Source organism: Pelodiscus sinensis, chromosome 5 (genome assembly GCF_052426305.1).
Source record: "Pelodiscus sinensis isolate ZL-2025 chromosome 5, ASM5242630v1, whole genome shotgun sequence".
Lineage (NCBI taxonomy): Eukaryota > Metazoa > Chordata > Testudines > Trionychidae > Pelodiscus > Pelodiscus sinensis.
This window is the reverse complement of record NC_143056.1, coordinates 9268164-9294714: the sequence shown is the minus strand read 5'-3', so window position 1 is coordinate 9294714 and position 26551 is coordinate 9268164. Positions and strand designations below refer to the sequence as shown.

The 26551-nt window shown below is 51.0% G+C and overlaps 2 protein-coding genes across 6 annotated transcripts in view; one reads left to right on the top strand and one right to left on the bottom strand.

Moving 5' to 3' along the window:
• DLGAP5 (DLG associated protein 5) overlaps positions 1-2463 on the top strand; it is a 55075-nt gene extending 52612 nt beyond the window's left edge. For all 5 annotated transcript variants that reach the window (XM_075926248.2, XM_075926249.2, XM_075926247.2 and 2 more), the window contains exons 18-19: positions 488-537; positions 2005-2463. In XM_075926248.2, the coding sequence (XP_075782363.2) occupies positions 488-537; positions 2005-2130 (176 nt within the window). In that variant the 3' untranslated portion in view covers positions 2131-2463. The remainder of the gene's footprint in view (positions 1-487; positions 538-2004) is intronic.
• Positions 2464-3456: 993 nt separating this feature from the next.
• Positions 3457-20371, bottom strand: LGALS3 (galectin 3). The gene is made up of 6 exons (XM_075926251.2): positions 20242-20371; positions 10392-10413; positions 9401-9763; positions 8094-8182; positions 4786-4954; positions 3457-3755 (listed from the first exon to the last, which is right to left on the bottom strand). The coding sequence occupies exons 2-6, from the start codon at positions 10407-10409 to the stop codon at positions 3600-3602; spliced, it is 795 nt and encodes a 264-aa protein (XP_075782366.2). The 5' UTR covers positions 10410-10413; positions 20242-20371; the 3' UTR covers positions 3457-3599.
• Positions 20372-26551: the final 6180 nt, after the last annotated feature.

Here is a 26551-nt window from a genome sequence, read left to right as displayed (position 1 = left end):
CTTATTATTGGATGTTGTTAACATGCGAACTTATTGGTCCAGGACTATTAGTGTCTCTAAATGGGTGCAGCATCTATTTGATATTTGCACTGACATCATAAGAACAGCCATACTGGGTCAGACCAAAGGTCCATCTAGCCCAGTATCCTGTCTGCCAACAGTAACCAATGCCAGATGCCCCAGAGGGAGGGATCACAACAGGTAATCCTCAAATGATCCTTCCCATGTCACCCATTTCCAGACAAATACATCCATGTATTATACTGGACATACAATGCGAACAAGCATATTAATCAAAAGGTTTGTTTTATTGTATAATCTTCAATTCGGTGTGGAAACCTTTTGCTATAAAAAGTTGACATAAAGCTTGAGAGACACTGAAAACAAACTGAAGTCAAAATAAATGCAGAAAATATATAGCTTTTCCAGCACTGTCAAGCAATTCAGTGTAACTTTTAAAGTATTGAAATATGGTCTTGTTTTCCAGATCTTGTGCATAGCAATTTTAACTCCAGTGATATAGCTCCTTTTGATCTGGTAAGTTCACCTTTAGTCTTACTTGACTAAAGAAATCCACTTACATGGCAACCCCATTAAACTCAAACCTGTTTGACCTGTAGCCCTTTGTGACTCAAAACCAGTTTAGGGGGATTCAGGATAAACTAGGTCAGATTTTTGTGGAATATTTATCTGATTCCTGTCAAACTGCTTGATCCTTTACTTCAGCCGTGGCCAACTCACAGCTCATGAGCCTCATGCAGCCCTTGCCCCCCAAAAGTGCAGCTCCTGAAGCAGCTCCTGCATTCCTTCCCCCTTTCCCCGCCTTTCCCCCGCTGAACGACCCCCACCGGCTGCCGTCCCGGATTCCCTGTGCTTACCGGCTAGGAGCTCCAGGGTTTTAAAAATGGTGCCCAAGATGGCAGCCATCTTAAAGCGGCAGTCTCCTTTAAAAAAAATTTTTTTAAATGTTCTTGTTTTTTGCTAGACAATTCTGTTATGGTGGGGTTTTTTTTCTCCCCCCTTGACAGTTCTGGTGCAGCACTTCGCATTTTTTTCCGCTGCTGTTTTGGTTCTGTTTGTTAAATGGGTTGGCCACCCCTGCTTTACTTGGTCAAAACTGCCAAATATCCAGAAAATCCAATTAATCTGAACCCTTAGTGATCTTTTCCCTCATGAAAAATTGAAGTGTAGTAGCTAACCAGGTGAAGACTTATTTCCTTCTGTTAATACCTGCTAAAAATACATTAAATGCTCCTTGCTTTCTGCCTTCATCTATCCTTTTCCTTCCATCCTTCTCACTAGAATGCTTCAGGTCCCTATACTGTCCCTGCCTTTGTATCTCTAATATTTTTTAATGTAGAAGTTGTCAAGAGCCCCATGGGACCGTGCCCAAATCTATTAGAGAATTTGGATGCTCAGCTCCCTTGGCTCCTGTGAAGATCTCACCTTGCACATGGATTGCTGCTGTAACCGGTCCCCTTCTCTCCAAAACCGAGCTGATATTTCAATGCTCCATATGTGCGTGATTGCTGGCTTGTGTTTCCAAAGTGCTGGACCAAAGGGAAGGGGGGCAATGATAAGTTTGTTGGGGATGGGGGCGGTGTTGATTGGTGGCTGTTACTCTGGAAGAGTGTGCACTGTAATAGCTGTCACTGATTCTAAGTCAAGCATTCCACCTGTTACTTAATATTTCTAGTAATTCTGTCGCTTTCAGCAGTGTCAAGGATTCTGCTAACAAAATCTGTTCTATTGTGCGTATTAAAGCTTTGGTGATTAGTTCCCGTAGTCCTGAATGAGAGGATGAGACAACTCCCTTCATAAAATCCCTTTGTCAAAACACTGTCCACAACATCTTATGCCAAGCATTTGTGTGTCATACTATTCTGGCACTTAAATCATTGTGCTAATCAGTGGAGTAATATGCAGCTGTAATATGAATCAATAGTGAATTCTGTTATGTGCACTAGACAACTCGTGCCTGAACGCTTTTAATTTCCCCTACAGCCAAACTTGAACTGCAGCCTCCCCTTCACACCAGTCAGGAGTGGAGCACAGAAGTTTGCAGAAGCTGAAATATGCAATGATCTAATTGCATTTTCTCCCTTGTCTCCCCCTTCTGTGGAAAAATGAAGACTGACTTTGAATTCAGAATGTAAATTATGCTAATTGACTACATAGAGGGACATTTCAAGTACCAGGAAATTACCCTGGAGAACAACTATGTACTGAGTAAATGTATTAACCTGGTATTTAAATAGCTACTTATTAAAAATGTTTTGTAATGTTTTTTTTGAAGAGGGTGAAGTTGCAAATGGATAAATGCTGTGCAGTAATCTGGGAAGGGTGAGCAATAGGTCTGCTGTATCTGTAGTGATTTGCATAGTGTGATTTTCTAGGGATAATGTCATGTCCAAGTTTCACATGTCCTGTCCACTTCGAGATATAAACTTTTTTTATTCAGTTTATTTTCTCCCTAGTTTTCTTCCTTACCTCAAAAATTAGTAATGTAATTAAAATATTATAGTTAGTCTTAGAAACAAAAAGGGGGAATGGATGCAAGATTACCACTACTGTTCCTTCCCACTTTGGGTGATCAGTTGTGTTCTCCCTCCCCTCCTCATGCAAGCGATGCCCCAAGTCACTCAAACCTAGAGAGGGAAGGAGAATCAGCTTGTGTTTTCTGTGGTGTAAGTATCTTCTCACTTCTGTGAGCTGTGCTGTTGCTCCCAGTTGAACATATCTTACTAGGATTCTAGTGCCCCCCGAGGGTTCATACTTGTTCGCTACACACCAGCTATGCTGCCAGAGCAGACACAGATCACTTGCCTATGCTGCTGTTTTGCATCTCTTCAAAAGATTTCCTTTCCTGGAAAATTATTTCCATTTAAAGCAATTCATGTTTAAGGTTCAACTAGCTCATAGTATGGACTAGTGGAAAGGACCTAGGCCTTTGATGTCATAAGTGGGGGAATTAAGTTTTCAACTCTGTTCATATTTCTCAATAAGTTGAAGAACACTGCTGGAAAGTCAAGGGAGAATATGAAAGAATGGTGTTTCTATTGCATGCCTCAGAGGAGGGTTTCGGGGTTGGTTGTGGTTTGATCACCTAAGCATGGTCGAGCTTTACTTATGGAGTCAGATTCTGCCCAGAGCCATACTAAAACAGCATTAAGATTCACATCCCAATCACGAGTCCAATAGAGAAACTGTGACATGACTGTTCCTTTTACTAGTGGACCAGACAGTCACATGTAACAGTCTGTTCTTAGTGAGAGCCTCATTTCTTCTCTGGGTGGGTGGACACATGCCAAAACTCTAGTTCATCTCATCTGTTCTCTGGTAAGACACCCCTTTAACATACGTTACCTAAATGTTTACCATATGGAAACTGCTGTGGCTTCCTAAGAGCTTTTCTTTATTCATTTTGATACCCATCTTAAAGAACATGGAAGCACATTTTATTTGTAGCATAAGTATTTTTATTATGTTTGTTGTAAAAAAGGATCAAAAGCTGAAGTTTCTTTTGAAAAGGTTAACTGCTGTTCCAGAAAGGGCCAGAGCATGGGGTGTGGTGGGCGGATTACACCACAAAGTATTGCTCATAGCATAGAAGGCATAACGCTGGTGAGAGAGATGTCCCCACTAATGCTGAGCTTGGTGATTTCATTCAGGTTTCTCAGCCGGTAGTTGTACTGCAGCAAGTGAGCATCATTGACAGCTATCTTGAAATGATCTGTCTCGCACAGCACTTGGATCTGAAAAATGTCACGAGACAAGCAGCTGAGTTTAATGTTGCATTTGTATCAGGCCTGGAGTTCTGTACTTCCATATGCCCCAGTAGGAATGTGAGAGCTGGGAGCTGTATCCTTAACCAGGGAACACTGCAAGCTTCATCCCCAGCCATCATGTGACAGATGGAAAGCTGCTAGCCAGTGGGAGGTTGCAGCACCTGCATCACATCAGCCTGGCTTTGACCAAACACTAGATTGTTCTGTAGAAAGTTCCCTGACAAGCTGTTTTTTGCATCAGCAGGCTTTCCCTATGGTCTGCAACAGGACTCCTAGGATTACAATCTCAGTAGCAGCCCAATTAGCAACTATTAAAGGCAACATGAGTGTGGGAGGTGGTGGTGGGGAGTTTGGAAAGGCAGAAGCTATGCCCAGTGCCTTGGTGGGAACTGTTGAGAAAATTATGGAATGGATACATGTTATGAAGCTTGCCAATTAAAGTACTGTACCTCTTTGGTGAAACTCAGATTACTAAAGCAGGTTTTTTGGGTTTTTTTTAATAACCAAACTTTCTCCTTTGCTGCTTGTACAAAGTCTTTACTCCACAGTCCTTAGCTTGGCCAGCTATGGATGGCCCTGGCTGTTAGGGACTCTGGTCATGTATCTCACAGCAGCTACTGCTACCACCTTTCCACAGCCTTGGCATCAAAAGCCACATGCAAGTTAGTGCTGTTGGGAGGTGCCCACCTGACAGCCCTGGAGATCTAAGTCTTCTATCCACCAAAAGAACCCCTTCGCAGGGCTGCTGTGTGAATGTGCCTAGATCCTATCCTGGAAGAACCACCACCTCTAGGACTGAACGCATAGCTTCTTCTTTATGCCCATTCACCTAGACTGCCAAAAACAAGGGCCAGTTAGTACCATTGTGCCATTTTTGTGATGGGACATGCGTTGGTAAATAAATTGCATCTAGGAGAGGCTATTTAGAAAACCCACATTTAAAGTTTGGGTAGCACTGGCCATTCACCAGCCCTGATCTGTGAAGTTCAGTTTATACCTTAAAAGGTTTGCCAGCTTCAAATGGAAACCTGGGTGATGTTCTCTCCTCTGTTCCCCAGTTATTCTGACTCTTTGTATTACAGACAATGACTTGTCTGTTGTCCTCATTGAAGCGGGGATTAAAGTGGAAGGCGACATCATCCCCTTTCTTGAAGTCTAATGCAAATCTGAAAGAAAGGGGAATGGATTGATAGAAGCTCTTTTCCCAAACACTGATGTACAGCTTCTAGGCTATATCTTACAGCATTTGCCTTTAGTGATAGAGGAGTAAGTAATCTCACGTGCAGGAAGCTATCTAGGAAATGACAGCTGCACTGACTAGCACAGCTTGGGCAACATTCCAACGCAGATGAGCAGAAAGCCAAGAAACTTCTGTCCTGCCAAGAAGTGCACTAATCTTTTGGGAGGGTGGTGGCTGGATGAGAAGTTACACAATTGTAATGAAACAGTGAGCACTATTCTGCTTTCACTGACTTAGCATGTCTACAACTCTGAAACCTCCATGTGTTAAAATTACCAAAAAAAAAAAGTGTTACAAACAGCAGTCTGACTATTCCTCCCCAACAACTATGCCATCTCTGAAACACTTCAGCTGAATTACTCCACCTTCCACATGACTGTTTGCGTTTCTAAGGGCTAGCTGGAGAAATGGGTACTTAATCAAAGTTGCAATTTATTAGGAAGCAGTGGCCACACTGCGTTAACACAATGGCAAAACATGGAGCTGTACTGTAATTCAGATGACTAAATTTCTCCCTCAAGCTCCAGCCTGAAATAATCAGTAGAGCCCAGTGCGGATAGTTTGTAGCTGCATAAAAATTAGCTGCAGATGGAAATCTCTATTTGCAGGGCTCCACCGATCAGTCTGTCCAGTGAGGTTACAACTAGTATCTGTAACGTTCCCCAGTTTTGGTAGGTGGGGAGCCACTTTGCGGCATAAAGAGCAAGTAGAGTTTTGTTTGCACCAAACTGTACGGCTGTGTCTAGTTTTTCCGGAAAATCAGCTCCTTTTCCAGAAAAACTTGCCAGCTGTCTACACTGGCCCCTTGAATTTCTGCAAAAGCACTGACTTCCTACTGTAAGAAATCAGTGCTTCTTGTGGAAATACTATGCTGCTCCCGTTCGGGCAAAAGTCCCTTTTGTGCAAAGCTTTTGTGCAAAAGGGCCAGTGTAGACAGCTCAGATTTGTTTTCTGCAAAAAAGCCCCGATCGCGAAAATGGCGATCGGGGCTTTTTTGCAGAAAAGCGCATCTAGATTGTCATGGACGCTTTTCCGCAAAACGTGCTTTTGTGGAAAAGCATCCTGCCAATCTAGATGCTCTGTTCCAAAAATGCTTTTAACGGAAAACTTTTCCGTTAAAAGCATTTCTGGAAACTCATGCCAATCTAGACGCAGCCCACCTGCAAATTCCATTACTTCTGCTCCAGGTTCTCCATACTAAACCAATCCAGCTGTAGAAGGGTTTCTCTGGGGCAAATTAACGGCTGGCTCACCAAGCACAAATCTATAGGCTTTGAGTTTTCTCTAAACTGAAGTCAAACTGCTGCTGCTTGTGCAAGTATGAACTCTGCCCCTTTTGTTTTGTACTCCTCAACAGACTGCATTACAGTGCTGGCAACTGCACACACAGACCTTTAGCCACAGTTCCATTCTGAATGGTCATAGTGACATCTTTGCTGGGGTTCTGGGGAGAGGACAGGGCTGACTTGTGCCTTCAAGCACCACCTTGCACAGCTAGAGCTGTACCAGTTCAACAATGGCAATACCCAAAAGCCAGTGGAGGAGCACTTTCACCTGCCTGGGGAGACTGACAACTTGCAAGTCTGAAACTTTCTCAGACAGAAAAACTTCAAAACATGCAAACTTGACACCATGAACCAAGGTCTAAAAGTCTCAGGGGTAGCTGTTAGTCTGTAACCTTAACTACACACAACTGAGGAAATGGGTTTTGCCCACAAAAGCTTTAATTTTATTATGTATTTTAGGAGAGAGAGAGAGAGAGTCTCTAGAGTGCTGCAGGATCACTCATTTTTCAAGATCTAACACACGGGCCGGGCTCTGTCTACATTGGTGTGATCTTGCACCAAAGCAACTGCTTTTGCACAAAAACATGCTGCCTGTCTACACTGGCGGGGTGTTCTTGTGCAAGAACACTGAAGTTCTAATGTGTGAAATCAGTGCTTCTTGCACAAGAACTATGATGCTCCCACTCAGGAATAAGCCCTTTTGCGCAACTGTTCTTGTGCAAGAGGCCAGTGTAGACAGGCAACGTGAATTTCTTGAGCAAGCAAGCCCGATGGCTAAAATGTCCATCAGAGCTTTCTTGCACAAGAGAGCATCTACACTGGCACAGAAGCGCTTGCGTAAAAGCACATCTCTTGTGCAGGCACATGCCAGTGTAGACGCTCTCTTGCGCAAATACTTTAATGCAAGAACTCTTGCGTTAAAGAGTATTTGTACAAGATCATGCCAATGTAGATGTAGCCTGAGTGGTGGTCACATTACAACAGGTAATTTCCCATTCAGGAACTCTCACCTCACTGCTGTTGGAGATTAGCCATATCCATTCTGATTTAATTAGCACTGCTGTCACTCCCATCTCTAGGTACATTTTTCTTTCTCTCAGCAGCTGAGGAAGTGAGTTTTCGCTCATGCCCTAAGAAGAGTGCTAGTGTTTAAAGTAACACCCGACTCGTTTTTACCTATTCAGAAGTAGCAATGGAAGTTAGCAGGGCTCAGAGCACTGATGAGCAACTCAGGCTAGTGAGTGGCCCTCCAGCTCTGGGCTGCAAGCTTGTTGCAACCAAGACTTTACTGGGCTGGAATGGGCAGGGCGTGCTGAGTGCGCTACAGCGGCGCTTTGATCGGATGCAGAGGGAGTGCACGACTCTCAGTCAATGTTGTGCATGCTGATTGCACCTTGCTGCATGTGCCCTTGCTCTACATCTGAGTTACTTTAGTTTTTTCCTACTGGTGTTACTGTGTGGATGGAAACCAGTGGAACTGAGCAACCCTGCACGTGGGCAACAGTGAACAAAATGTCTCACGGACTGCCCTTGTGCCAGCTCAGCTGCACTAGCTCTCAGAGCAGCGAGGACAGAGCCATGGTGGCAGAGGGATGGCAAACAAACAGCCCAGTGATTTCTGCACCCTCAGACTACTTGGCTCCTGCAAAGTGCCAGAGGGATTCTTGCTCCCCCCAATGCTCTGGCCTGGTGCGCAGTGCAAGTCCCAAGCTAGCCCATCATTAATACAGCACCTGCACTGTGGCTCCATCTGTGCCACATTGCTCCAGTTCACTTTACCTGCTGGGGTGTGGATTCACGGTACCCACGATTGTTATCAACAAGCGAGGCATGAGTCCGGACTGCAGGGGCAAATCAAAGGGGACTTTCTGTGAAAGAACATGGACTTTTCATTAGCAAGAACCAGACTTGTAGCCTAATTTCAAACATTCATAAAAAGACACAGAAAAAGCCGCACTGCATCGCTTCTTAGGGCCGTGTCTACACTGAGTAATCAGGAACACAACAGGCTCCCCGGGGACTGATAGACACCTGGTTTTCTGTGCCCGTGTCCTTCATGCCACCTCGCTAGCATTAAAGGGATGCTTCCCAGTTACTGGTGCTTTACAATAGAACCTAGCTGAGAGGCAACGACTTAAGCGCTCAAGGAAACAAGTGTCCCGGGACCAAAAGGGAACAGTTCTTGGGAAGTTTGCTTTAGAAGCCGCAACAGTGAATTGTTCCTCGGCATCTGAGCCATCACGTCCACAGGACGAGTCCAGGTGGCCAGCCCAGGCCTCACGGCAGCTGTCCCAACCCTCCTGTGAATGGGAGGGACTCAGGGGATTACAGTCACCATGTGGGCGGTGGGAGCTGGAAAGGCCCAGCAGCTGCACTCCACCCCAAGGGAGCTCCACTTCCTGCTAATGCAGGGAGCAGAGGACCAGGAGGGCAGAGCAGGCTGCTGAGCTGCTCCAGCTCCCACCGCCCGTGTGATTATGGCAGGGGAGGGGGGAAGGAAAGGGGAGGAAAATCCTGCTGCCACCATTCCAGACCCCCCTATAATCTCCAAGACATGTTGCTTGGGGGAGGGGGAAGTGGGTGGAGCAGGGATGTGGCTTGGGGAAGGAGGGAGAGGTGCCTTAGGTGCTACACCTGAGGCATGGGGGGGGGGGGGATGTCCCAGTCCCTGCACACACACCCAGCCGTGCTCGGTACTAAGATGTTCAGGGGCAATTTGGAGATGAGCTGATAGCAAGAAGCGCGGGGGCTTCCCGAGCCGTGCGCTTCCTCCAGCAAGGGCCCAGCTCTGTAAACCTGACTCGCCAGGACAGTCCAGAGACACACGCTGGGGCTTCCACGCTCCCAGGCAGTAACACTATTGCTCTAAGGGCTGGCTGACAGCATGATCCCGGAGGGCCCTCCTCTCTCAAGGGAGACAGGAGGACACTTTGCCCCTTCCAGCAAGGATTCTGCGCCTTGCAAAACCGAGCCCCATGTGCTCCGGTTCCTAATTCAGACTCGAGTCAGGCCCCTCCTGTTCCCACCCTAGGACACTGCAAACTGTCTAAGAACGGGAAGCTTTTCAACAATTAGAGAGCAGTTACCAGTGGTCCTCCTGGCTGAGGGGTGGAGCCAAATCCAGGTCCAAACTGTGGCCCAGAAGCTGGTCCAGGTCCACTTGGAGGTTGTCCAGGGGCAGGTGTTGCTCCAGGGAAGGCCCCCGGGGCTCCGGGATAGGCCCCTGGAGCTCCAGGGTAGGCGCCCGGGGCCCCAGGGTAGGCGCCCGGGGCCCCAGGGTAGGCGCCCGGGGCCCCAGGGTAGGCGCCCGGGGCCCCAGGGTAGGCGCCCGGGGCCCCAGGGTACCCTTGAAATGCTCCAGGTTGATTTCCCCAGGGACCAGCAGGCCAGCCTTGGTTTGGAGGAGCATTTGGGTTTGCGTTACCGGATCCAGATAAGGCATCAGATAACTGGATGGAAGATAAAAGATCGTCAGTATCCTGCCAGCCCACGCAGGTCTGCTTTGATTCTTGACCTGCTTGTGTCTTTTGGCGCTTTGCACGGAGAAAGGACAAGCAGAGACCAGAACACCTCACAGCCAGGGGTGCTGGAAGAGTTCTGGGAGTGGAGGTGCTGAGCTGCACCCCCACCATCCCCTAGAGCGGGAGCTGGCAACTGGAACCCTGCATGCAGGGCCAGAAGCCAAGCGGGACCCGGAGCCAACAGCAGAGATGCCAGGCAGCAGGCAGCCCAGCAGCTAGGACCCTGGGCAATGGGAGGGCACATCCCCCACACCCTTACTTCCAGCACCCTTCATTTCTGGCCTCACCCCAGAGCCTAGCGGAAGTCTCGAGCATCTGCGCCCCCCCACCATGGGGCTGGGGTCGTGAGTACCGGCTTGATCCACTGTGGGGGAAGCCCAGAATCATCGCACCCCTCTCAGGGCTGTGCATGGCCTGCAACTGATTTTTTCTGTGGGTCAATAGCCCCGATAGAAAATACATTCCCCCTCCCCGATTTAGTACAAGGTAGTTTCGCTTATCACGACCCAAGATTTTATTTTTTTTAATTTTTTTAAATCACAAAGTCAGAACTTACAGAAAATCCGTCTGCCATTTTTCTGAAACAAAAACAAATGAGACAATTAATGCTCATGTATCCCACAGTCCATCCACAAGATACAGATCTTAGCTAGGATTGCCAGATGGTTTAACAAAATAATACCAAACAGCTCTCTCCCCCTCCTCCCCCCGCGCAAAAAAAAAAAAAAATCAGGAAAAAATTCTGTTGAGGGGGGGAAAAAAAGTGGGGGGAGCCAAAGTTGTTGAGAAAAAAAAAATAGCCCCACATGCCTCACTCCCCCACTGGACGCGGGAAAATTGTCCCAGCCTGGCTTCCGTCCGAGGGAAACAGGAAATACAGGACATTTTCTGGTTTTTTTTACCAGATGGGGGACCCGAATAATGGACAGTCCAGGTGAAAACTGGACACCTGGCAACACTAATCTTAGCGCTGCGCTTTCCCAAGTCACACGGGTTTGTATTTAATACATGCTGAAGAATATATCCCCTATGGCTTACTTGCCAACTTTTCACCTCAACGTATTGCTCCTTCCACTCTCAGAGCAAGTGTCTCAACTACACCAAGACTGATGCCATCGATATGAAACATCGTTACCCGAATATTAATTGGGAAGATATCAGCACCATACTAAGTGTTACTCTGCTAGTACCTGGATGGATGTTTATAATTAGTGCCTCTCGGCTTAGATGATGATATTCGTTATATTAGCCCCAAGAGTCATTAGTGAGAAGGAAGCTAACGAACACGAGAATCTTCAGTGCTCAAGGACTGCACATTAAATGGACAGTTGCTACATGGTGAGACTCTGCATGGGCCATTATCTCAGTCAAAGCTTTTCTGGGAGGGGCTTGAAGAAATAAGGTTCTTGTGTTAGGTAGATTAGAAGGACACCACGCAAAAGTGTATCATCTGTGAGGGCTTAACATCCAGGTAAACTGTCTAAACACACGGCAGTCATGGACAGCAGCTTATTCAATTGTACACGCCCTGGCTCGGCCCATGCTTAAAACACAAGCCCAGGCCCAATGATCCCCAAGATAAGCACATGTCAAATCAGGGCCAAAGTGAGAACAAGCGTGGCTGAATTTCTCTTTCCAACAGAAGCAAGTCAGCCTTTTAATTAATGGATCTCTCTTATAGCTAGAGTCCCCCCCACCCCAGACTCAAAATAGGTGTCTGCATCTGCAAAACTGAGCTGCAGAAATGCACGTCCACACCCAGGGATGTGGATATGAAGCAGTGAGCCGCACATCTGCAGGGTTCTAGATACAAAATGTGTATCCGCATCTGCAAAAATGAGCCACAGATATCCACACCCGCGGGTGCAGAGACCCATGGATTTGCAGGGCTCTGCTGATAGTCAGCTTGAAAAAAAAAATATGATGGGCCATAATAGCTGTGTTTCTAATGGCTGTCATTTTCCAGGTAGCTTCTTGCACGTGAAATGATTTTTGCACTGAATTTCTTGACGACTCTTTGAGGGGTAACAGATTTCAGCCTTTCCACAAACTGTGTGATTTGATTTTTGTTTTTTGCATGACAACCAGTTCTGATAAGGTGTAAATCCAGTTCCAGTCTCCTAGACATCATATCTGTGACACTGTTGTAAGTCCAAAATAACTCCACAGAAGTCAGTGAGGTTACTTGGCTCTACACCAGGGGGTGCGCAAAATATGGGAGTTCCCTGCCTGCTCCGCCCTGCATGCCCCTCCCAGACTCTGCACCCCAATCTCCTGCCCTAGGTCACAACTCAAATGCCTCCAGCATAATCTCCAACTCCCATTGGATGGAAACCAGCCAACGGGAGCTGCCTGGGCTTTACAGGGCAGGCAGGGTGCAAAGTAACACCCTGCCCCGCAGTTTGCAACACTCAGAACAGCACATGGCCCCTGCAGCAGGCCACTCCAAGCGGTGCATGCGGGGGGGCAGCAGACAGGGAACCTGCCCGAGGGAGCTGCTGGCCATGTAGGTAAGCACCTACGGAGCAGAACCTGCCTCTGGCGACCCAGCCCCTCCCTTTCCCCAATTCTCTGCCTCCGCTCCTGCTCCCGTCCCACATAACCCAAAGTTTCTACACTCCCGCTCCTCTACCCATACCCCCTCCCAGAACCTGCACCCCAATCTCCTGCCTCAGGTCACAACCCCCTCCTTCACTCACTCTCCCTCACAGACCCCACGCCTCCTCCATTAATGTCATGGAAGCGTGCAGCCCTTGACCACCTACCAAATTCTTGGAGTGCCCCTCTCCCTCCATCAAAAATTATTGCCCACTCCTGCACGACACACATGTTCCAGCAATCAGAACCTAGCCCTGGGCCATGCATGTGAAGCAAAAGGTAGAGCTGCCCTTAGAGCACTCAGCTTTCAACTCTCCTTGTGGTGAAATGCTTTTCGCCACGCTTTCCTCAGGCCGTAACAGCTGGAAATAGCTGTGTCTCAGTCCGTGGCAAGGGATCGCTTTGCCACCAGAGGTTTGCGAATGTTGTTATTTCTACAGTGTTACAAAAACGGGGGGCTCTTCACAGCGAGGCCTGGAGGAACTGCAGGCGTCTGATTTAGACCCACACGGGCAAGTCAGGTTCAGACGCCGGAGGAAGCAGGGCGAGAGGAATTCAGCTCCATGCTTGAGGCAGAACCGCATGCCGTATGCTCCAGCCGCAAGTTGTAGAAGATGGTTTGTCCTAGGCAAGTGGGCAAGTCTGCCTCAGACACACAGCAGCTTTGTGCAAGAAGAAGGTGCCATTTTATTTCAGCTTTTCCCCCCACCGCAGCTGCATTTTAAGGTTGCCTCACAGCTCGTTTCAGACGCACAACAAGTTTTCTTCTACATTTGTCACGAGAGCACAAACACAAACACAAACCGCAGGGACTGTTTAGCTCACCTCCCAAACAGTGGATGTTTCAAAACACTTTAAAGAGAAACAGACCGAAGTCCCTGAGCCTGCAGTAAGAACCACAAGCTGGGTAATAAATTTGGTTTATTATTATTTTAAGTTCAGAGATATCACCATAGTAACCTCCCTTGGGACAACACAGGGCTGCTCTCTGTAGCCTGGGGCGAAGGCGTGGCAAACATGACTCAGAACTTCCCGGTTTTGATCAGCTGCTCTCAGATGGAGTAGGATTCTCTTTCCGTTAATAATAAAGTTAGTGGTTACAGCGTACAACTCGCTTAGCTCAGCCTGTCAGACCGTGCCGCGCACTGATAAAATCTCTGACTTTCTCTTGCACTTTTCCTCGATAAATCTTACAAATGCTTTACGAAGGACGTACCGTACTCCCCATTGTAAAGATGTGGCCACTGAGGGGTGGAGAGGTGAAATGACCTATCCAAGTCACCCTGCAGGCAGGGGCAGCGCCAGGAATAAACTTAGGCCTTCTGAGTCCCAAGCTGGTGCTCTAGCCACTAGACCACACTGCCTCTCTAGGAGTGTATTGGCTGCAAAACTCCCATGGACGTCAGCCCTTAGGTTGTTAATGGAGCATCAATCATCGTTGCATGTCTCTGCCGTTCAAACCTGCACCTGCTGGTGAACAATTCTATCAAAGAGAAGCAAAAATCGGGCTCTAGGCATGGTTCGAGCTCTAAGCCTGACCAGCACTGAGGCCAGCCGAGGAAAGAATTAAATGTACCAGGCAACAAAAATGACCTGAGACAGAGAATGTCTTTGTTAGACCTGCACACGCATCCTCTGCCAGAAGCAGGAATCACTGCGGTGCAGCCAGTAAGGGGGCGGGGGAGAAGAGTTAAGTTTGTTTTCTCCTGTCTTTTTGCTGTGGGTTTACACAGCACATTGCACACTGGGGTCCTGGTCCTTGACCAGGGCTCCTAGGTGCTACCAGCCACCATGTGGCAGTCCCTCACTGTACATGCCTTGAAGCCTGCACTAATTGCACACACAAGGACACGCGGCCACTCTGACTCCCCCTCCCCAGAAACTGATCCCGTCAGCCCATCTGTCTCCGGCAGAGCTGAGAATTATGTAAATCAGTGGGAGGGGAGAAGCCATTTGGCCAAAGTCACGCCCTAGGCCAGTGGTCACCAAGCAGGAGATCGGGATCGACTGGGAGATCTCGGAGCCTCTGACAGGTGATCCTGACTGGTGTGGCCAAGAGGCTATTGAGGGCCAGCACTTTAGCTGCCCCTCCCCCCACTGCTGCGCCTCTCCTGCCCTTTGCCTTGGAGCTGCTCCCCCTCCCCCCCCGGAAGCCTCCTGCTTGCTGGGAGGGCAGGGAAGGGAGAGGAGGGCGCTGATGTCAGGGTGCCCCCTCTCCCACCCTGTATCCTATCTCCAAGGAGGCGAGGGGCACAACAGGGTTTGGGATGGAGGGAGTTTGCTGGCTGCCTCTGGGAGTGGTGCAGGGCCAAGGTAGGGGGGAGCCTGCCTTGGCCCCACTGCACCACCACCCAGGAGCCACCTGCGGTAAGCGGTATGCAGCTGGAGCCAGCTCCAAACTCCTGCCCCAAGTCATGAACCCCCTGCCCCAGCCCTGAGCCCCCTCAACCCCCAAACTCCCTCCCAAAGCCTGAGCCCTGAACCCCAACTCCCTGCCCCAGGCTCAGCTCAGAGCCCTTCTCACACTCCACAGCCCTTAATCCACGACCAGAACCTGCGCCCCAACCCCCTGCCCCTGCCTGTGAAAGGGAGGGAGGATGGGGGAGGGAGGGAGGACGGAGTGAGCAGGGGCGGGGCCTCAGAGAAAGGGCATGAAGGAGACGGGTCCTAGGCTTAGTCACTTTGGGAGGAGTAAGCCTGAATTATCCCACTAGCAGACCAGAGGATGGGCCAGCAGGCTCAGCATGAGGAGAGAGCATGTGAGCTGCAGGGGAGCAGAACCAAGCGGGAGGAGCTGTCATTTCCCTCTCGCTCAGCAGGGACACACACACACAGATGCGCCTGGGATAGCTCTGGGGCAAAGCGTGGAAAGGAACGAAGTCCACACAACTCCTTCCCCCGGTAAAAAGCACTGGCAAAGGCACTACTGAAAGGGCACCAACGGTACTTGAACCTCTTTAATCCGGCAACCCAGAGTATGCCGGATTAAGGAAGTTTTGAGGACATGGAAGATGCTGGGCGGGGTCTGGGAGGGAAGGTATGTGCGGGGGATGGGAAGCTTACCTGGCCTGTGGTTTTGGAAGGTAGAGCCCTCCCCTGCCTAAGCCACCGATGTCTGATACAAAGCAATTCTACTGCACACAGCTGGAACACATCAGTATTTCTTCTACTACCTTAGAACGTGATATGGAGGCACACGTGGTTCCATACCCCTCCCCCCCGGCACTCTCGGGCATCACCCCCCAATGCTATGGGAGCAGGGGGAGAAATGCCTCCGGCAGAGCACGTCACGGCACTACTATTCCCTGCAGGGGGTGTAGTGGAGCAGCAAACCCTTCCCGGGTTAGGGACCCCCGGAGTACAGAGGTTCAAAAGTATTTAGGTCCCAATTTTATCCCTTTCCATTCACCACGTTGGCGAGCTGCTGCCTACAACTCCCGTTTGCTGAGGGGTGGTGTTAATCCAGCCCAGGTGGCGTCTGTCTGTCTGCCCCGTGCCAGGCCGAACTGGCAACGCTGGAGCTGGTGTTCTGCCCCCGATGACTCAACACCGTGAGGCACGGATGCGTGCTCCAAAGTCCACTGAAGTCAAGGCAAGCCCTGAGCGCCGAACATCTTGTACAGGGGAAAGAGGAACAAGATTCCCATCCTGAGAGGCATCTACAGGCGCTAGTGATGCCACTGAACAGCTCGCCTGTCAGCTACACAGTTTAGGAGCATGTTTGCCTTTTATCAGCACTGCCAACCTGAGTGTTCCTAAGCCAATCATCAGCCCCCACTTCCCCCAACAAAATCAGGATTTTTTTTTTTAAATCTCATCTTTTAAGCCAAATATTCCTGGCTGGATTGTTTGTATTTGCCTTCTGCTTTCTGCACCTTCCGCAGTCACGTGGGGGATTTCCTCTGTGGGGTTAGAAACGTCCAGTTTCAAATGGAATCAAAGTCTCCCATTGCCACAGGACTCCCAGACTTGGGGCTTCAGGCCGAGACACCAAATGTCTTGAGACGTGTGATAAAGTTGGCAACATCCCTTCCCTCGTGCTCGGTCAGACCGACAATCCAGGCCTCACGGCTCCTTGTCGCTGCAGGAATATTTCGTTGTGATATTTGAACAATAGCTCTGGCTAGATAATAATGTTTCGTCAGCAAAGGTTCTTAAGGCCCTTTCAGAGCTCCAGGGTTTCAATGCGTCACGAGCCATCAAAGGAATATCTCAGAAGCATGGAAAGTGATAACAGAGCCCCACGCCCCGCGATGGTTCTGTAGCACACCCTCTCCCCCCAGCACTCTCGCCATGCTCAGCTCCTCCTCCGCCTGCTGGGGAAAGCAGCTACCCCACTGTTCTGTGGCTGCTTGGCGCAGCCGCTGCTGCAGGAAGTGGAACGGCCTGTGGCCCTAGAGATCCCTCCTTCTGCTGGCCGCTTTCCTGCCGGCCCGCGGCTCCAGCTCTGCACGTACACAGGCGCGCAAGGGAGGGCGAAGACTCAAAAGCAAAGGGATTCGAGTTACACGTTGACATTCACGGCAGCCACTTGTGCTGCTCAGAGCTTCCCCCCAAACTCTCCTCTCACTGGCTGATCCTTTCCACGCTCGGTGTCAGACCTTTGTGTTTTGGAGAGTTTGAGGTGAGCCCCGCCCGCTGTCTGAGCCAGCCAAGTGAGGAAAGAAAGGGCACGATTTCTGAAACTGGGTTGGCTTTATATTATTATATATGCACCCCTAAATAGTGTGTGTGTGTGTGTGTGTGTGTGTGGTTACTGTTGCACATGGCTAACAAAAACCAGACAAACTTTAACATCACGTTGTTCTAAGGTAGGAGAAGAAATACTGATGTGTTCCAGCAGTGTGCAGAATTGCTTTGTATCATACATGGGCGTCCGGTGGCTTAGGCGGGGGAAGGCTTTGCCTTCCCAAACCACAAGCCTGTCCCCACTCTCAGCCTGCCCCCAGATGCCTGCTGTAGGTGTTCTGGGGGGCGGAGTGTTGCTGTCCCCAGTACCCATACCCTCCCCCCCCCTCCAGGGAGGCTGGCTGCCAGCGGGGGGGGGGGGAGCAGGGAAGGGGGCCTGCCTCCCCCAGCCTCAGCTGTACTGACTGCCCCTGGCATCCCTAACTTGTCTCTGCATGCTTAGGGCCAGATCTTTCGTCGGCACAAGTCCGCGCAGCTCCACTGGAGTGGAGGCAGCGACGCTGATTTACAGCAGCTTTAAGATTTTAAAGCCTGCAGAGTTGTGCAATACTCACTTGCACAACCCCACTGCCTGCCTGCCTCCATTTTTAGGCAAGAGAATTCAAGACAAAACTCTCGGTTACTAGAGCGGCCAGGCAGTAGCGCCGTGGTTTTCCACCGGCAGGTCACACCCCAGAACTGGGCGGTGAAGTGTCAGGCGCTGGGTCTCGCTGCTGCAGGGGGATCCGGTGAGCAGTAGGAGCGCTAAGACTGTGCTGTGCCCCAGAAGCTCTCTGGCTCCTATGTTGGGGAGAGGGGAGGAAGAGAGCTCTGCACTGCCCCCATCCTGAGCGTTAACCCTGCACTCCCAGTAGCTGGGAACATGGTCTGCAGTGCCAGGAGAGGCAGGAAGCTGCCTTAGCACCCCCTGCTGCACTGCTGACTCGGAGCTGTTGGAGGTCAGCCCCTCCTGCCCCAGCCCTGACATCCCCAAAGCTAAGTTCTCCCCCTCAGCCCCGCCCCAGAGCCCGCACTCTCTATGTTGGGTCGCGGACAACAAGAATTTTCTTCAACTGGGTCACGAGATAAACGGTTTGAAACCCCCTGCTGTGGTGAACACAGGAATGCCAGGAAGAGGGGTGATCAGAGTTCCTGGCGTTCAGTGTTTATCACTGTCTAAGCTGCTACGTAGCATAAGGTCCCTGCAATGTGGGCACGTTAATACTGATTTAAGAACCTTGTAAATTCTCAGCTCGCGTGCTTACGTCTACCCTCTTTGGAGCTACACGAGCAGAGGTCTTCAGCGTTAGGACATACACATTCGTTTCTGGTCTGGGTCTTAGGACCTGAATTCTCAGCTTGGATGGGGCGGGGGGGGGGGGGGGGGGGGAGAGGAGAGAGCACTCTGCTGGCAGGGATCCCAGCCAGACGAGAGGATTGCTGTGTGGAAAGAGGGAGCCAGGTATGGAAAAAGATGAGAACCACAGCCCTAGGTTGCACAACCAAACAGGAATATAAATGTTCAGTCCTGCTCCTCCGGAGAGGAACAGGAATGCCGCGGTTGCATTCAGCAGAAACCAGCTCAGACATTCAACAGAGGAAGCCTCAGAGGAAACAACACCTCCCCCTACACCCGATTAAGGAACTCAATGGATTAGCCATTATAATATTATTGAATCTCATCAGCTGAAGCTAGGGAGGTAAAATCCTGTTCAATTAGTTAACCAGTTAAACGTTATGTTGAATTGGTTGACTGAACGGGGAGGGAGGCGGGGCTGTTCCACAGCCTGCTGGGCTGGAGTGGCTCCTCTACCTGTCACAGCAGCTGCTGGCTCCCAGCCAGTTGGCAGCCTCGCACAGGATATGTGTGTGAGAGGGCTGCCGGTTCCCAGCTATCAGCAGGCTCACACTGGGCAGAAGCAGGGCAGGGGGATCTGGACTGGGTGAGACTTACCAGGTAACCGGTCACTCATTCACATCTCTAGCTGAAACAGGCTTGGGCAACTACAGGGCTAGGAATACACAGCGCCCAGGGAAGGGCACAGACACACAGCTACTAGACCAGGGATACGCAACATCGGGCCCACCGTGCAGTTTGGCTTTACGCAGGGCTCAACACACAGCCCGTGGGTGGGAGCCAAAACAAAAAAGGAGTCAATATAATGGTTTTCCGTTGATATGTGTTTTAGTAGCTAAATTTCTGGACTGCCATTGCTCCTTAAAAGGGCTCTCCTATGGGTGGAAATCAGGTAACTATTGCATTTTATTAATATCAGCAGAACTGACTTCAATGGGGCCTGCGTGTTGTGTAATCTTGCCTTACTCTTTGTATTCATGCCTGTCGGCGTGAAAGAAGATATTTGCATATATATTTGCATGTATATGCAACCACATCTTAAGTTGTGGCCCTCTTCATGTGCTGTGAATATCATTATGGTCCCGTCCCCCCCGGCTTCCAAAGTTGAGTAGCCCCGAACTAGACACACACACAGGCCTAAGGATAATACAGATGCTTCCAGTTCCAAGCAAGGCAAAGCATTCTCGTCCGTGGGCGCTTTACCCCCCTCCCCGGCCCTGCTCTCCTGCTGGCAAAGCGAAAGGCTCCTGGGGGCGAGGAGTCAAACAGCCTTCACGGGCAGCGACTTCCAGCTGCACAAGTGTGTGGACGCAGCCCTGTCGCTAAAACCTTCCACATATAGATACGCGCACGCACTTAGTCGAGAGGCAACTTCCATGGACCAAGCCCGGCCTGACGCTAACCCTGTCACAGGCAAGTCACTTACTGCCTCCGTGCCTCAGTTTCCCCATAGGAGACACGGGAGGGGAGGACGGTCACAGAGCAGGGGGGAGGTCCCTCCCCTCCCCTCCCCAGCTGCAACAAGCGACATCCCGCGAGGGGCGGAGGGGACGCACCCCAGCTGGGACCTCCCCGGGAGGCAGCAGCCGGGCTGGGCGGCGAGGCATCGCGGAGCCTGCCTGGGCGAGCAGCGACCCCAGACGGCGCAGCCAAGCGGGCGCCCGACCTGCCGCTGCGCCCTGGCCGGGGGGAAGCGGGGTGCGGACGGGGGGGGGGCTCCTGCCTCCAATCCTCCCCCCCCCCCGAGACCCGACCCCCCAAGAACGCGGCTCGCTCCGCTCACCGTCGGGGTGTCCGCACCGTCCGCGCTGCGCTCCCCTGCTGGACACACGGCGGCCGGGCGCTCCCTGCGCTGCAGACTCAGCCTCCCCGGCGAGGGGTGGGGCGGCAGGCGGGGCCCGGGGCTGCAGCCAATGAGTCCCGAAGGGCGCGGCGGCTGCCTCCCCGGGGGGGGGGGGGGAGATCAACAAGTCCAGTCCCCACGGGGGGGCCCCACTGGGGCGCGTGCCGTGCCCGCCCCCCCGGATGAGGCGCACTAGCGGCCGGGGCCTGCGCCCCTTGGTAAAAGGGCTTTTCCTGCCCCTGGAAACAGGCGTGAACAAGGGTTTTACCCGAGCCACTGCCCATCAGGTGCCCTGGGGGTTATGGGCTCTGTCTGGGGCCTTCTCCCCACGTGGCTTGGGGCAGCCTGAGCCCCAGGGCTGTGCTCAGCCTGCTGCCAGCTCCCACAAGTGCTCCCAGCCTGGGGCAAGCCCAGCGCCTGTTCTCTGGGGGAAAGGTAAAGCTGTGGGCCCAGAGAACCCGCCAGCCCGCTGCAAAAACAGGCGAGGCCGGGCCTGAATTAGGCCTGTCAGAATCAGGGCCGGCTTCAGGGAAAATGGTGCCCGTGTGGGCCAATTTCCTCTGGCACTCGGGCTCCCCATCCTGCGCCCCTCTCCCCACTAACCCCTGCATTGTGCCCTCTTTGCCCCAATCTCTGCACAGTGCCCGCTTCATCCCAGCCCTTCCAGCATGTCCTACCACACTGCCCCTGCCCAGTTCTCTGCACCCCCTCTGCCCAGCAACACCCAGGGCCCTGGGCACGGTCCCAGTTCGTCTAGCCCTAAAGGCCAGCCCTAGTCAGAATAATGTGAAAACCAACACCTTCTAGGCCTCTCTTCCCGGGTCAAAGAACCCTAAGAGGGCACCAACCCCGGTCCCTCCACCCATCCCCGGTCACCTTCCACGTCATCCTTTGGCAGTGCCCAAGCAGTGTTGCTGAGTAACAACACTTAGCCCTGTGTACACATGGTGGTTGTGTTTCTCAGCCACAAACAATCATTCACTGGCTGTGTCAATAGACCTTCCGCCCTGATTCAGGGAATTCCATCGCTAGGGGAGGGAGCATGCAAGCACCTTGAGAGGTAAAGGTCGTTTGTGATAAGGGGGCCTGGCAGGTTTTGTGTGCTTGGCAATTCACTATGAAAAGTAGGTCAAGTTAAAGAATGTTAGGAGGAGGCGCAAGAAAGCCAGAGAGAAAAACTGAATTAGTCCCAACAAGAAAAGCCTACTGAGCTAACTGAAGGTTTGTGTTACACAAAAACAAAAAAAGTGGATCCAGCTATTCATAAACTAAAATTACGGTGTTGGAAACGAGGCCTAATTTGTGAACACAATCAGGACAGGGTAAGTTATTCCACTCAGCACTCCCTCTTGATGCACCTTATTCTGGGGATTAGCACTGTCCATCTGATGCCCCTTCCTACATTGGTTGCTCACTCCATCGCTTCTCTCAGTCTTCCTCATTCAGGACTCAACAGCTCCCATTTTGTGGTTTGGCCCTCCAGCCAGGTCATTGTAATTTTCTCCTGAGGTGGGTGTATATATGCACAGCTCTATGTGAGGTGCCTATGCCCCAAGCGGGGAGAGGGGGAGCTAGAAGGCAGTAAAGCAGGGCTGGAGGTTTGGTTGAGTGTTAATCATTTGAATTTTCTACATACCACAACTTTTTTCACAATGCAGCCGTGTTAGCATGCACTCGGCTTGTACAATGCTGTTTAATTGTTAATCAGTTATGGGGGTAATTGGGGGGTTCGTTCCAGTCCACTGAGCTGGAATTGCTCCCACCTTCCTCCTCCCGCTGCTTTCCAAGGCCAGGCTGGGCTGCTCCAGCCCCGCGGCGCTGCTGACTTGTGGGCTGGGAGTCAGCAGCCTCAGGGGTGAGGGGGAGACGCGGCAGCAGGGAGGGGAAAGGGCTGCCGGCTCCCAGCCTGCGCAGGCTCATGGGATGGGAGTCGGCAGGCTCCTACGGGCTGGGAGCCAGCAGCCCTTCCCCCGCTCACTGCTGCTTCCACGCCTGCCTCCTCCCTGCTCCACCACTGGGCTGGGAGCCAGCAGCCCTCCACCTGTAGCCCCAGGGGGCGGAGTGTCTGCTCCTGGGTAATGGATAACCGTTATCCGGTAAGCATGACCCATTAGGGTCACCCATTCATACCCCTAGCATGCACATCCCCCAAGCTCACAGGCACTAGTGCATTCTGGGACAATCAGAGCGGGAGTACAGTGCCTAGAGCAGAGGTCTCCAACCTTTTAAAGCACAAGATCACTTTTTAAATTGAAGTTAGTCCAGGATCTGCCTTAAACCCAAGTACCCCTGCCCCCGCCCCTTTGCCGAGGCCATGCCCTCCTCACTCTGTGAAGACGGGGTCCAGGAGAGGGGGACAGAGTGACATCAGCACCCCCCTGCCTCTGTCTCCCCCACCCTGCACAACAAGCAGGAGGCTCCCAGGGGGCGGCTCTGAACAGGAGCAGCAGGGCAGTGCGGGGAAGGGCAGCTGACGTGCTGGCTCTTGATAGTCTCCCGGCCAAACCAGCTAGGATCACCTGTCAGAGGCTCCAAGGTCTACCGGTAGATCCTGGTTGGTGTCCACTGGCCTATAGACAGCACACATCTCTGCACCCTGGGCTTTTCTGCTGCTGGGAGAGCTGGGAGGAATAAGCACCACAGGCAGCGTTAAATGATGCAAAGACAAAGAAAATATGTGGCAGTCCAAGCAAAAGTAAACAGCTTTCAGGCCCTGGTTTAGGAAAGCCTCTCTAGGTAGTGCCTCACTGAAGCGCCTCGGGCTATTCTGACCCAGGGCCTTTAGGTCACTATTAATCCAGGTTACGTGGGCATCTTTAGTGCCAACCATGTTCCAAAGGAGTGTGCACAAACTTTGTGGCATAGGCCTCCCTGGGCCAAAATGTTCCACTGAAATGCACCCCCTCCCCTAAGGATGTGCTTGACACCCGCACATCTCACAAAACATGTCCGTGGGGCTGAAAATGTTCAGGTTTTCGTCGAAACCCCACCCTGATCCCCTCGTCCAGTCTTTAACAAAAGCAAAAGAAAAAAGAAACTTTTGTTTTGGTTTTTTTTGTATTTGATGAAGCTAGAAATATGAACCCGCCCCTCAGCTTTTGGCTCATTTTTCCTTTGGCTAAAATACACAGCACAGCCTGGAAGCTGGCCTGTCGCTACCCTTGATCTGGAGAGAGCTAACGGTTTATGTTGTACCCTTGGCCTTGCCTCAGATAGCTTGACTCACCCGCTCCCTCGCTCATGTGGTCACATTCCTAGGCGTGGCAATTGTCATGTGTAAGCTTTGTCTCTGGGAGTAAGAAATGGAATCACTTGCTTACTGCCACGGCAACTCAAAAACCATTTCCAGGAAATATGATGATTCACAGCATGGGGGGTTCTAGCTGGGAGAACTGCAGGTTTCCACTTGGAGAGAGGTGAGGGCCTGGAGCCTGTTGCCTGGCTGGGGGGTGGGGGGGGGGGAGGGAGTGGACGGGCACGCAGAGAGGAGAAGGCTCATAGGTGCAGACAATATACAGCTTTGACCTCTCTGGCCCAGACTTCCATAGTCTGGCAACATCTGTGGTCCAGCATCCCCATGGGCACCCTTGGGCTGGAGCACACGCAGGGAAATGCCAGGCCTGCACTCAGCAACTCTTCCCCCGCCCTCAGAGCTTCCACAGCGCAGCAAATAGCTCGTCTGTGGCATGCAGGCTCAACGCAGGAGAAGGGGAGAGGTCGGACAGAGGGGGAAGAGGCAGGAGGGTTGCTCTGGTCCGGCAGATTCCCTGCTTCCGGACTGGTCAGGTCCTGAGGGTGCTGGACCAGGGAGGTACAACCTGGACTTTTTTCCAAGTAACTGTCTGCCTTTCACATTTTGGAGCAACCAGGGCTGGTTTATATAGGCCATGGGTGGGGAACCTAAGGCCTGGCTGCCAGATGCGACCCCTGGGTTGTCTGGATCTGGCCCCCAAGACTCAGGGTTCACCCCAGCATTGGGGATCCCACGTTGGCACTCCAGTCCCCCCACTACCTCCCTGCAGTCCCTGGCCCCCGACTGATTTTTCTGTGGGTCAGTGGCCCCCGACCCAAAAAAGGTTCCCCACCCTGAGTTGGGCTGAGGAAGGGTTCCTTCAATTGTGTTCCGCCTTGTGTATTTGTAAATTCGCATAATAATATTCAGCTTTTGGAAGGAATAATCTTTTCCATTGGAGTGGGGTGGACTCCAAACAGTTAAACAATAAATCTTAGGAGTTTCTGACTGAAATCTCAGTGATTAAAATATCGTCATGCAGCGCTAGCAGCTCTCATGTTTATCATGAGGCTCACAGCACATTGGATGTTTTTCTTACAGCTCTGGCTGCCGGAGTCAAGAGACTGAATGAGAATCTCAGAGTCCATTTCAAACAATAAATAGAGTTTCTATCCTACCGGCTTGTGGAAGAAAGCTTGACAAGCGTTCATGCCCGAAGACAGGAAGCACCCTAAATGCACAGAAAGCAGAAGAAGAGAAAAACAACGCAACATTCAAGAACTCTTAAAAGGGAAGAGCTAGGACCACCACATTTCGTAGGCAGCTTCCTCTTAGCCTAACTTAAAGCAAAAAAGTCAGGGTTTGGTTGTGCCAGGAAAACGGGATGTGCCTGGAATGTGATTATTTTCCATTACACAGAAAGGGAGGGGACTGATGGGAGGGACGGCTATAGTGACTAAAATCTCAGGACTCGAAAGCCAGCCTCAGGAGTTCTGGGGGCCTGATAGATGTATGGTTTTTCAATGCATGGAGCTGTTCGCTGGCGATACTGGTCATGTGACCAAAAATGGCACTAAACCAACAATTGACAAAGAGGGTAGAAGCATGTGTCTTGGGGATAAGTCCGGGCAGCAACAGAAGTGAACACTGAGCCAGGAAGGAGGAGCAGCCTTGACATCTCTTCCTCCTCTGAGGAGCAACTCCTCCCTCAGGAGATGGGAACAGAGGAATTAGGGATGCCTTGGCCAGAGCAAGGCACTCCCTAGATTCAAAAACCTTTGACCCACTGTTTCAGGGAAGTAAGGCACTTAGAGACACTCGCAAACACGCTCCGCCTACCAAAAGCTGAGTCACAGCCACGCGTCCACCAGCTGAATATGAGTCAAGAGTGTGGCACTGTTGCAAAAAAAGCAAACCCCTTTCTGGGATGTATTAAGGGGAGTGTTCTAAGCAAGACACAAGGAGTCATTCTTCTGCTCTACTCTATGCTGATTAGGCCTCAGCTGGAGCATTGTGCCCAGTTCTGGGCATCACGTTTCAGGAAAGAGGTGGAGAAATTAGAAAAGGTCCAGAGAAGAGCAACAAGAATGATGAAAGGTCTAGAAAACAGGAGCTATGAGGGAAGACTGAAGGAATTGGGCTTGTTTAGTTTGGAAAGGAGAAGACTGAGATGGAGGCATGATAGCAGCTTTCGAGTACCTAAAAGGGTGTTACAAGGAGGAGGGAGAAACATTCCAGTTCTAGTGTTCAGCGATTCCATCTCACCCCCTAACTGCAGTCGTACACAAGGGAAGTTCGACAGGAGCATGAAAGAGAACTCAAATCCAACTCAGCCCACCCTTGGTATCCTTCCACCAGCTCGCTACCATACTCATTTCTATGAAAAGGAAAGGTGCCTCACCCGGTGCAGGCACTTGCTCAGGACTATATTCTTGCCAGCAAGTTAAGGGAATGCGGATTGGATAAATGGACGGTAAGATGGATAGAAAGATGGCTAGAAGGCCGGGCCCAGCGGGTAGTGATCAACGGTTCGATGTCAGGATGGAGGTCGGTTTCTAGTGGAGTGCCCCAAGGTTCGGTTCTAGGACCGGTTTTGTTCAATATCTTTATTAATGACCTGGATGAGGGGATAGATTGCACCCTCAGCAAGTTTGCAGATGACACTAAGCTAGGGGGAGAGGTAGATACGCTTAAGGGCAGAGATAGGGTCCAGAGTGACTTGGACAAATTGGAGGATTGGGCCACTAGAAATCTCATGAGATTCAACAAAGACAAGTGTAGAGTCCTGCACTTGGGACGGAAGAATCCCAAGCATAGTTACAGGCTGGGGACCAACCAGTTAAGTAGTAGTTCTGCAGAAAAGGACCTGGGGGTTACAGTGGATGAGAAGCTAGATATGAGTCAACAGTGTGCCCTTGTAGCCAAGAAAGCTAATGGCATATTAGGATGCATTAAGAGGAGCATAGCCAGCAGATCCAGAGATGTCATTATTCCCCTTTATTCGGCTTTGGTGAGGCC